The sequence below is a fragment of the Ursus arctos genome, unplaced genomic scaffold (assembly GCF_023065955.2).
Source record: "Ursus arctos isolate Adak ecotype North America unplaced genomic scaffold, UrsArc2.0 scaffold_8, whole genome shotgun sequence".
Classification (NCBI taxonomy): domain Eukaryota; kingdom Metazoa; phylum Chordata; class Mammalia; order Carnivora; family Ursidae; genus Ursus; species Ursus arctos.
Window position 1 is genome coordinate 66,016,410 of NW_026623100.1, and position 12,431 is coordinate 66,028,840.

Below are 12,431 nucleotides of genomic sequence, written 5' to 3' on the forward strand. Positions count from 1 at the left end.
ATAGTAGTATCTCATCGTGTTTTAATTTGTAATTTTCTAATGATGATATTGAGCATTTTTTCATGTACTTATTTGTCATTTGTATGTTTTCTTTGGTGAAGTATCCAGATCTTTCGATCATTTTTTAATTGGGCTATTTTCTTTTTAAAGATTTATTTATTTATTTATTTGAGAGAGAGAGTGAGGGGGTGGGAGCAGAGGCAGAGGAAGACATGGTCTTAGGCAGACTCTGCCCTGAACACGGAGCCTGACGAAAGGCTCAATCTCACGATCCTGAGATCAGGACCTGAGCTGAAATCGAGAGTCAGATGTTAAACAGGCTGCGCCACTCCAGGCACCTCCTCTACCCTTAAAAAAAAAAAAAAAAAAAAGATTTATTTATTTATTTTGGTGGGCGTAAGGGCAGAGAGAGAGGGAGAGGGAGGGGGCTCTTTCCTTATTGTTGAGCTTTTTTTTTTTTTTTTTTAAGATTTTATTTATTTATTGGACAGAGAGAGACACACCAAGAGAGGGAACACCAACAGGGGGAGTAGGAGAGGGAGAAGCAGGCTTCCCGCCAAGCAGAGAGCCTGATGCAGGGCTCGATCCCAGGACCCTGACCTGAGCTGAAGGCAGACGCTCAACGACTGAGCTACTCAGGCGCCCCTTTATTGTTGAGTTTTAAGCGTTCTTTTCATACTTTGAATACAAGTCCTCTATCAGCTGTGTTTTAAAAACATTTCTTTCACATTAGGGCTTGTCTTTTCATTATCTTAGCATTTTTTTCCCCTTTATCCATTTTTTTAAAAATCTTAGTTTCTTTTGCACTATGGTTAATTCTGATAAGATGGAGCTTATCCGTTTTTTCTTTCATGAATTGTGCTTTTGGGGTGCTGTATCTAAAAACTCATTCCGTTTGACAGTGGGCGTAAGACATTAAACAGCCTCTTTTAGGGGCTTACGGTTTGAACTCTTTTTTGATTGAAGAAACTTTGCATACATTCTCATAGCTAGAATGTTGGTCCTTTTTTTCTTTTTTTTACATTTTGTAGACTAAGGCTGTGCTCTTTTTTTTTTTTAAGTATTAGTTTTACTTTGAAGATGTTTATTGTTGCATTGTTCAAAGTAGATAATTGGAAATAATTGCCAACAATCAAGGCTTGGATAAGGAATTGTGATAAAATTCCGTTCTGCCATTCAAAATTATGTTTTTGAAGAGTGCTCAATGGCATGGAAATGTGTTCAGATATATTGTTAAATTCCTCCCCCAGCTTTATTGAGGTGTAATTGACAAGTAAAATTGTATATATTTAAAGTGTACAGCGTGGTGATTCGATATATGTATACCTTATGAGATGATTACCACAATTGAATTAATTAACACATTTATCACTTCACGGTTACCTTTTTTTGTGGTGGTTTAAGGTCTCTCATCAAATTTCAAGTATACAATACAGTACAGTGTTATCGATTATACTTACCATGGCGTACATTTGATCCCCAGAACTCATTCATCCAGTAACTGAAAGTTGTATCCTTTGATCACTATCTTCTCATTTTCCCCAACCCTCAGCCCCTGGAAACCACCATTCTACTCTGCTTCTATAATAAACTTGACTTTTTTTGTATTACTAGATTCCACATATGAATGAGTTCATGGTATTTATTTTTCTTTCTCTGACTTAGTTCACTTCGTGCCCTGATTTTTTTTAATTGGGTGGAACGAAGCTCCTGAGTAGGGTAATCAGGACCCCTGAAGATGGAATGTGTTGGCCTAAGTACAACTAGTGGATTTCTCTGTATGTCCACAGGATGAACTACAGGAAGATGTGGGTGCAGAGTCTGAGATCACAGTGTCATAGAATTGTATTTGTGGGAGCGCCTGGGTGGCTCAGCTCAGGTCATGATCCCAGGGTCCTGGGATGGCGTCCTGCATTGGGCTCCCTGCTCAGCGGGGAGCCTGCTTCTCCCTCTGCCTGCCGCTCCCCCTGCTTGTGCACACACACTCTCTCTGTGTCAAATAAATAAATAAAATCTTAAAAAAAAAAAGAATTGTATTTGTGCATTCACGTGGACAAAGATTTTGGCAGTCGAAATGGGAAAAAAGGGTGGATACGGGTGATCATGAGGAAGGAAATGGCAGGGTTTGAAATCAGAGTTCGTATGTGAGGGGAATGATACAGAAGTGTTGGTTACCTCTTGATCATGAGGCCAAGAAAAGGCAAACTGCCAGGAGCGTGAATGGAAGGAAGTAAAGAAATGTACTTGCGTTCATGTAAGTGTTGATTTTCAAGGTTGTATCAGAAGGACAAGGACATACAATCAGGTATGGCAGTAGGATTAGATACTTGTTGAGTGTGGAACTGTTAAAGAAAAGCATAACTACAGAGCTTTAGTTATTAGTATCCATAGAGCACTGGATGGACTCACCCATAGTAAGGTCTAGGGAAGTCATTTACAGGAGTCTTAGTTTATATGTAACCTGTAAATTTGGATTTTATGCGATCTGAATTGTAGACTTGGTTGAAGTGAAAGACTTACTGATTTAAGTTCCCCCAGAAGCTGACTCAGACAGGGATTTGAGTGCAAGTATTTTGCTTTAAAGATTATCCCAGGAAATACTAGTAGGGGACCATGAAGTGAGATAGGGAAGGGAAGTTTAGCAAATAAAGGAATTGTTTCAAGCAAGCTACCACTGTGAGTAACTGGAGCTCGTTCCGGCGGGGGAACTCTACGAGCCGGTGTAAAGCATGTCCTCAGAGTTCAGCCTCTTGAGGGGACAAGGTAGGTGGAGTGTCTACCAGCCATTGGTTAGGACTGTTTCCAGAGGGTGGAAATCTGTAGTATTTCAGGCTTGGCATGCAGGCAACAAAATGGACTTCAGAAGTCAGGGAAAGCCATCAGTTTTTTTTTTTTCTTTTTTAAAAAGATTTTATTTTATTTTATTATTTTTTAAGTTGGTTCCATGCCCAGTGGGGAGTCCAGTGTGGGGTCTGAATTCATGACCCTGAGATCGAGACTGGAGCTGTGATCAAGAGTCCGACACTCAATCGACTGAGCCACCCAGGTGCCCCTTAAAGATTTTATTTTTAAGTAATCTCTACATCCAATGTGGGGCTCAAACCCACAGCCCTGAGTTCAAGAGTCACATGCTCTACTGACTGAGCCAGCCAGGTTGCTCCCTGTTTTGTTTTTAAAGCAGATGCTGTTAGTCCAGTAGAGACAGAATTGGCAAAGATTAGGAGATATGGGCAGGGAGCCTGCTTTTGCCTCTTTTCTTTATACTCTGCCACGCAGTTCTAGCATCTCCAGTTTCATCAGTCCCTGATGAAACCCCTGAGGGTTAAATGAGCCAATCTAGCTGCACATTAGGACTGGCTCTAGGTGTCCTTTCTGGAACATTAAATCCTGGGTCATGGGGGAGTGCACCCGTATCAACAGTTCTCACCAACCTTACACTCGGTCCTCAAGTTCATTCCCAGGTATGTTCTTCCAGGTGCCACCAGTGCATTTCATCAGGTCCAATAGCTGTTATGGTGAATCACCCCTTTCCATCCAAAGTAAGGACAGTACCTCCCTATTTCCATGATGCCAAGACTTGATCCTAGTTATTAGCCTGGAATCAAAGAGGTAGGAACAGATCCTGAGAAGGGTCAGCATGTTTTGAGGCATGCATCTCGGATGAGGCCTTTTCGTGGTCTTTAGGCAGAGGAGAGTGCCATCTCGAAACAAGAGCAAGGGAGCCAGTTCTTCTGGCCCAGACGGTTCAGGAGACTCTTGGCTGGACTGTGAATTCAGTCTTTTAAATAATTTACCTACTTTCATAATCAGAATTCGGGCCTGATTTTTAGCACAATCTGCCTTCTAGTTGTAGGGACTCAGAGTTCCTTAAAATGCTGCTCTGAGGTCTTCTGGCTGTCCTACCATGCTTCGAGTTGATACTTAGATGATTTAGGCTTTGACATTTTCTTTGTTCTGTGTATCAGTGCTACGTAACAAAAACTCAACCAATTTAATTGTCTTTAAAATTCTTGATGCCCTTATATCTCTCAAATGCGAAAGCTATCACGTAACCCAGTCATGTTCACCTGTATCCCGTCCTAGCTCCACCTAGGAGCTACTTGTTAGTAATGCTGAGGCAGCAGCCCACCAGGGGTTCTCACCAAGCCACTTATTACCAGCACTGGGAACCTTGTCATTTGGTTGGTGAGTGATCCCCTTACAGAATCCGTCTGGAAGCCCTGTTATACCAGGATCAAATCTGTCTTATTTTGGGTTACCCTAGACGCAAATGCTGATGTAAAGACAAGTACAAGTCTGTTTTTGTTTTGTTTTCTGGGTTTTTTTTTTTGTTTTTTTTTTTTTTGTTTTTTTTTTAGGTTATCCTAGGAGATACCAGTAGAGTGGAGAAGTGAGACAGAGAAAAGAACATAGCCGGTAAAGGCTTTCTTATCAGGCACTGTGGGTAAGCAGACTTAATTCCAATGAGGAACTCTGGAAGCCAGTGGAAAACATCACCTTTTGTTGGGTAAAGGAGCTGCAGTATTTATATATTAACTGCCATCAGTGGGAGGGTTCCTCCAGGAATGTAAAGCCCCTGGTGCTTCGGACTGCCCTGCAAATGTCACGGCTGCCTTCAGTGGCAGAAAAAGCCCTCAGACAAGGAAATGCAGACGCTGGCAACTAGAAGCTGAACTGGGTGATGGCATAAAGGCAGGATATCAAGAGGGTCTTCTATACTCTTAAGTCAACAAATAATGTCAGTGTTGTGGCTACTGTTGAGTACAAGCTTTTCTTACACCTTAGTTTGGTTTTGAGAGTTTTTTAAAAATATATATACATATTTTAATTAAAATCTTGTATTTAACATGTGATTTGCAAATATTTTTCGTCCCGTGTGTAACTTGTCTTTTCATTTCTTACCAGTTTCTTATATAGAAAAATTGTTTAATTTTGGTAATGTTCAATTTGTCTTTTTTTTTTTTAATGGCTTGTGCTTTTACTGTGACGTACCAGACCATGAAGGCTTTCTCCCATGTTTTCTTCTAAAAGTTTTATACTTTTTATACTTTACATTTACATTTATCTTCCATCTCAAATTATTTTTTGTTTATGGTGTGAGGTATAGGGCAAGGTTCATCTTTTTGTCATATAGATAACCAGTTTTTCCAACACCAAGTCTGTCCTTCTTCACTGAATTTCTTTTGCACTTAAAAAAAAAATGAAATGGGGGCGCCTGGGTGGCACAGCAGTTAGGCATCTGCCTTCGGCTCAGGGCGTGATCCCGGCGTTATGGGATCGAGCCCCACATCAGGCTCCTCCGCCATGAGCCTGCTTCTTCCTCTCCCACTCCCCCTGCTTGTGTTCCCTCTCTCTCTGGCTCTCTCTCTCTCTATCTCTGTCGAATAAATAAATAAAATCTTTTAAAAAAAAATGAAATGGCCTTTTCCAGTACTGTGCTGTCTTGATTGCTGTGGATTTTAGTAATTCATAAAGTTTACTATAATCCTGCATCTTTGGGGGCGCCTGAGTGGAACAGCGGTTAAGCGTCTGCCTTCAGCTCAGGGCAAGATCCCGGCGTTAGAGGATCGAGCCCCACATCAGGCTCCTCTGCTGGGAGCCTGCTTCTTCCTCTCCCACTCCCCCTGCTTGTGTTCCCTCTCTCGCTGGCTGTCTCTATCTCTGTCAAATAAATAAATAAAATCTTTAAAAAAAAAATAATCCTACATCTTTATTTTCCCTTTTCAAAATTTCCTTGTCTATTCCTTTTGCCTATTTTTATGGAATTTAGAATTGTCTATATTTACAAAAATTTCTTCTGGAATTTTGGTTAGACTGTCTGGTTAGATGGTATGTCTTTCTGTTTGTTTAGGTCTTTTAAAAATTTCATCACTGTTTTGTGATTCCAGTGTACAAATCCTGTCCATATTTTGTTAGTATATACCTCAGCATCGTGTTTTTGTTAGAGATATTGTAAACGCTGTTTTCCAAGTATTCAATTTCTAATTGCTCAGTGTTAGTAAACAGAACTGTGGCTGACTTTTCTGTTTTGACCTTGTGTCCTGCAACAGGGTCAGACTCATGTTTTAGTTCTAGGAGCTTTTTTTGGCTCCTAGAATTTGGAATTTCTGCAAAGATCATCATGTTGTCTGCAAAATAGGAGTAATTTTATTTCTTCCTTTCCAATCTGCTTGCCTTTTATTTTTCATCTTCTTTCACCGGCTAAGACATCCCATATAATGTTTAGTAGAAGTAGTAAGAATGGACATCCTTGTCTTGGTCCCAGTTTTAGGAGAAAAGCATATAGTTTTCTACCATTAAATGTGATCTAAGCTGTAAGTGCTCTGTAGGTGCCCTTTATTAGGTGTAGAAAGATTTTATTTCTAGTTTGCAGAGAGTTTATCATCAGGAATGAACACTGTATTTTGTCAAATGTTCTTTTTTTTTTTTTTAAAGATTTTATTTATTTATTCGACAGAGATAGAGACAGCCAGCGAGAGAGGGAACACAAGCAGGGGGAGTGGGAGAGGAAGAAGCAGGCTCATAGCGGAGGAGCCTGATGTGGGGCTCGATCCCACAATGCCGGGATCATGCCCTGAGCCGAAGGCAGACGCTTAACTGCTGTGCCACCCAAGCGCCCCTGTCAAATGTTCTTTTCGCATCTGATATAAACATTTTTTTTATTAGATTGTTAATATGTTGGATTATATTGATTAATTTTCAGATGTTGAATTGGCCTTGCATAAAGGCCTGGAATAAAGTCCAACTGCTTGCAAGCCTTTTATATATGGCTTGATTCAATTTATAGTATTTTGTTGAGGATTTTGCTTGTTGAGGGTTTTTGTATCTATGTTCATGAGAGACATTTGTTTTTGTACTGTCTTTGTTTTGGGTATCAGGATATTATTGGCTTTTTAAAATGAATTGGAAGATGTTCTTTTGTATTTTCTGGTAGCAATTGTGTGAAATTGGTGTTATTCTAACATCTTTTCTATTGCTGTTCTTCATTTGTAACATTTTGTAATTATTTTCCCTTTCTGAAGAACTTTCCTTAGCAATTATTTTAGAGCATGTCTGCTGACTACAAATTCTCTCAGTTTTCTTTAATTTCTGAAGGTTAATATTCTCCCAATATAGAATGAAAAGCATTGCTCCACCATCTTCTGACTTCCATAGTTTCTGATAAGAAATCTGCAGTAATTCATGTCATCAATCCTCTCAAACAGAAGTTGGTAGGCTGTGTTCTGTGGGTTGACTGCCTGTTTGTTTTCGAAATAAAATTTCAAAAAAGCCATACCCATTTGTCTACATATTGTCTGTAGCTGCTTTCATGCTGCAGTGGCAATGGTGAGTAGTTGTGACAGAGACCACATGGTCTGCAAACCTAAATTATTTACTGTTTGGCCCTTTAAAAAAAAATCGGCTGATCCCTCTCCTATGCGTAAAATGTTCTTTTGCTCTGACTTCTTTCAAGAATTTTTCTTTGTCTTTCAGCAATTTGATTATGATGTGACCATTATAATGAGGTTCTTTGGCTTTAACTTGTTTGCTCAGTTTCTTGAATTTATAGGTATGTCTTTCACTGAACTTGGTAGGTTTTCAGCTATTATGTCTTCATGTATTGTTTAGCATGCCATCGCCACATTCCTTCTTTTCTCCTTCTGGGATTCTTAGTACATGATGAATGTTGGATCTTTTATTTTTGTCCACCCAGTCCCTGAGGCTTTATTTCTTAAAAAAAAAAAAAAAAAAAAAAAGAAAGAAAGAAAGAAAGAAAAAGGAAAAGAAATCTCTCTTTCACTTTTTTTTCCCCTGCTGTTCAGATTGGATAATCTCTGCTTGATATGTCTTTAAATTTACTGACTCTTTCCTCTTTCGTCTCCATTCTACTGTTGGGTCCATCCAGTGAGTCCCCCCCCCCAATGAGTGCATATTTCAGTTCTAACCTTTCCATTCGGTTCCTTTCACATCTTTTCTTTCTGTGCTGACACTTTTTTTTTTTTTTTAAGATTTTATTTATTTATGTGACAGAGAGACAGCCAGCGAGAGAGGGAATACAAGCAGGGGGAGAGGGAGAGGAAGAAGCAGGCTCCCAGCCGAGGAGCCCAATGTGGGACTCGATCCCAGAACGCCAGGATCACGCCCTGGGCCAAAGGCAGACGCTTAATGACTGCGCTACCCAGGCGCCCCGACACTTAAGATTTTAACTCTTGTTTCAGGAGTGTTTGTGATTGCTAATTTGAGCAATTTTCTAATCGCCACTTTAAAGTCTCTGTCCATCTCAACGTCTGTGTCATCTTGTCAGTGGCATCTGTTGATTGTCTTTTACCTTGTGAGTTAAGATTTTCTTGGTTGGTTTTTTGCCAGATAATTTTGTACTGTTTCCTGGACATACTGAACATTATAAAACTTTGGATCTTCCTTAAATTTATAGAGAGTGTTGATATTTTTGTTTTAGCATTGTAGTTTGGTAGATATCCCAATGATCCAGAATATAGTTATATTAAATTTTTCAAGTTTAATTTGGAGATAAAGATAAAATTTAGAAAATTGTCATAAAGAACTTAGAGATCTCCAGGAATTTTTAGGCTCTACTTTGAAAAAAAGTGGTATAGAGAAATAGCAAAAGTAGAAGAAGGATATAATAAATGAGGTATGTTATAAAGGATATTATGATACTATCTTTTAACCTATGGTTAGCATTTAAAATTTGTAGTGAGGGACCAAGATTGAGGAGGAGGTATTAAACTTTTAAATATCATTCTTTCTTTGTAATTACAGGCTAGTGGTACCAACTCTTGTTTTTTTCTCTAGGACCTAGATTTCATTACATTTTTGCTGTTTCTAGTAGCTTTGTTTTTTGGCTTTCTTCCTGTTTAAAATTTTTTTCTCTTGGGAGTTAATTGTTAAGTAACCATCATGTGTTAAAGCCTACTTGGTAATACATCAATGATTTAGGAAAGGGTTGGCCTTAATTATCAAAATATTGTAGACTGTTAAGGAATGCATTTACATTTTAAATTTTCTTTAGGGTATATTTAAAACTAAACTTTTGCCAGGCATCTTGTTTTGATGGATATGTAATTTGTGTAGTCATCATTTAATTTGTGATTCTAATATATTTGAAACTGTGCTATGTAAATCACTCCATGATTTACAACAGTTTAATCTCCTTAGGGAAATTGTTTGGCTTATGCTCTTTTTCTAGATGTTTTTTCTTCACATAATAAGGCAAAATTCAGCTGAAATTATCGAGGATTTTGCATCAGTAGAGTCTGTGCAGGGGGCTTATTTATTTTCTAGCCTTTCAGGTGTGGAGTTTGGCAGTATGCATCGAAAAGCAACAGTTATGTAAGAAGGTTAGTGAAAGGGTGGGATTTAACTCTACCACTTCTGAGTTGTGCCCTCAAGCAAGTTATTCTTTTCCAGGCTGTTTCCTAATCTATAAAATGGGGATAATAATAACGATACCAGTATCTAGGGTTGTTGGAAGGATTAAATGAGGTAACACATGGAAAGAGTTTTAACAGAGTGACTGGAATAGCCTCTGTTGCAGATTGACAAATCTGCACTATTACCATGTGATAAAAAATTTATCTCTAGGCATTCTTTGAGTTTGGGGATGAATACTTCCTTTGTTCAATATTGTTTAATATGAAAATAGAAGATTTTATTTATGTCTTTTATATATAAGCTAGTAACTATTATATTCTTTAGTTTAGCCTTTCATTATAATTATCTTCTAAATTATATTTAGTACCATGTTTATCTGTGTAAAACAGTAAGGATATAGGAAGCCGTGTTCCAACTAATCCAGGACTCTGCAGAGAAAATAATCAAAGTTAGAAATAACACATGGCCCCATATTTTCAGCTCAGGAAGCAAGTGTATGAGCTCATTTAATTATTGACTTTGTAATATTTTAGAAGCTATCAAGTAAATAAAGGGACAGTGGTTTGTCTTTTTCTGTATCGGGCTTCCACTTTATTTTTACTGATCGTCTCTTAAATGTGCATATACAACTTGGTTTCCTGTACTTCTTCATAACAGAATGATAAGCCCTTGGTTGAATTGTCAAATTGCAGTGGTTTATTGTGTCTTTCTTTGTTTCTAGGATGATTGAGGAAAGTGGGAACAAGCGGAAGACCATGGCAGAGAAGAGGCAGCTGTTCATAGAAATGCGTGAGTCTTGAGTGCTTCTTGATTCCTTGTTTGTGTGTGTGGGGATGCCTTTATTTTTTTTGCCTGATGAAGGCACAGCTTTAAACATTAGCATGTTCCATTTTTTTTTTTTTTTTTAAGATTTATCTATTTATTTTAGAGAGAGACAGAAAGAGAGAGAGAGTGGTAGAGAGGGAGAGAGGGACAGGGAGAGAATCTCACACAGACTCCCTGGTGAGCACGGAGCCTGACCCGGAGCTCCATCTCATGACCCTGAGATCATAACCTGAGCTAAAGTCAAGAGTTGGGGATGCTTAACCGACTGAGCCACCCAGGTGCCCCACGCATTAGCGTGTCCCAACCTCAGAAAGGGAAGAAAGGGAGTCAGAGAATCATGGAGTTGAAGGGCCTCAAGCCAGAGCATATATTATAATTGAGTTGACTTGAATATAAGTTACCTTATACTAGAAACAGATTCTAAGGTGTAGAGGACCAAGAGTTAGGACAACACTTGAGCCATAGGAATAATTAAAAGCACTAAATGTATATAGCTTTGGTATATTACTTTATGATACAGTTTTAAATCTTCTGTTAAAAAATTATAGTCTTCTGTAAAACTCGAACAAAGGAAAGGAGGAGTTGAATAGTTCCTAGTATTTGAGTGATTATTTCGGTCTGTCGATTACTTATCTATGTGACCTTGACTGTGTGACTTTGACCAGTGCGCTCACACTTGGTGGACCACAGATTCCTTTGCCATGAAATAAGGTTACTGGTCTGTACCAGGGATTGTGGTATCTTTTAAAAAGCATTATAATCTTTTTAAAAAGTCTGCTCTTACAAGGACCCTTAACATGTGAGTGTCATAAAGTTGGTACTGCTTGGTTGAAGAGGGGAGGCAGGAGCCCTGCCTGAGATAGCCCCTGAGGTACTTGTAGAATGCTAGAATTCTGCCTGTCAGAGTAGAAATCAGCAGATAAAGTTTCAAGATCAAGGTATTTTAAATCTTTAGAGTCTTAGTAATGGGAGGCAGAGTTTGACTCAACTGAGATCTATGCTGTCCTGTCCAGCATAACCTAGGTAAGTATTTGTTGAAGATTTCAGGAGACATTTTTGGCAGCGAGTGTGCAGTCTGGGCATCTTCAAGGAGTTTTATAGATCTGAGTCTGTCATCTCGTCATCCAAGCCAGACACCTCGCAGTCACATCCGTCTACCTCACCTTCCACCTCCAAAGAAATCACAAAGTGCAGCTCCGTTTTACCTCAGAAGGGAGTCTTGGTGGTCTGTTCCTGAGACTATGGCGGCTTTGAACCGAGGCTGTGGCATCAGGCTGCCTGTATTTGGATCTTGGCTGTATAACCTTAGGTGACTTGACTTAACCTCTGTGCTACAGTTTCCTTGTCCATAAAACGGAAATAGTATCTACTTCGTAGAATTATTATGAAAATAAATGAGATAATGTCACTTAGACATTTATTAGCACAGTGCTTGACACAGAATAGTAGGTATTTAATGTGGTTACTTGTGTTTAATATTTTTATCATTACCTTTCTGAACTAAAGCAGTCTGTTTCGGATCCTTTCTTCCATGGTCAACCCTTTGAAATCTGTGATCTGTGATGCTGGCAGCTGACCTGTATAAGTCTGCGTTACTTCCTTCTGAAATCCCTTCAGCTGCTCCTCGTCATTCTCCCCAGAAAGTCTGAGCTCCGGGGCATGCCAGGCAAGGCCCTCCTGGTCTCTTTTGCCCTCAGGTCTCAGGTTCCCGGTTCCCATCACACGCCGTGTGTGTCATTTCCCAGCAGTACTGAATTGGCTTTCCCATCTGGATCATGCATTTGGTGTCTTTGTGCCTTTGCTCATGCAGCTGGGCCCACCTGAATCTCCCTAATTGTTCCTGCTTACCATTCAAGACTCAGCCAAGGGGTCATCTTTTCCATTAATTTTTTAACACATTTACTGAAGATCTGCTATGTTCCAGGCACTGTTCTAGGTGATAGGGTTAAGGGGAGAACAGAACATAGTCCCTGACTTCGCTCATATTGCTTACATTTTGGTGAGGGGAAACAGACAAAATAAGGAAACCTAGTAGATAAACAATAAATCCTGATAGTAAGAAGTGCCTGGAGTGCCTTTGGTAAATAAACACGAGCCTGCCAGAGAGCACAGCTAGGCTAGATATTTGGAGTAGAAATTGGGCATTCTGTGAAGAATTGGGCTTGCTGCTTAATGAATGTTATCATTCTGACACATAGAGCTCGGACAAATTGCCTGTCTCTGTAACAAACTCA

At 39.3% G+C, this 12,431-nt stretch overlaps 1 protein-coding gene across 5 annotated transcripts in view; it reads left to right on the forward strand.

The window, feature by feature from the left end:
• Positions 1 to 12,431, forward strand: part of DTNB (dystrobrevin beta) — a 227,099-nt gene that overhangs the window by 16,339 nt on the left and 198,329 nt on the right. For all 5 annotated transcript variants that reach the window (XM_048222550.2, XM_048222551.2, XM_057308991.1 and 2 more), the window contains exon 2: positions 10,094 to 10,161. In XM_048222550.2, the coding sequence (XP_048078507.1) occupies positions 10,095 to 10,161 (67 nt within the window). In that variant the 5' untranslated portion in view covers position 10,094. The remainder of the gene's footprint in view (positions 1 to 10,093; positions 10,162 to 12,431) is intronic.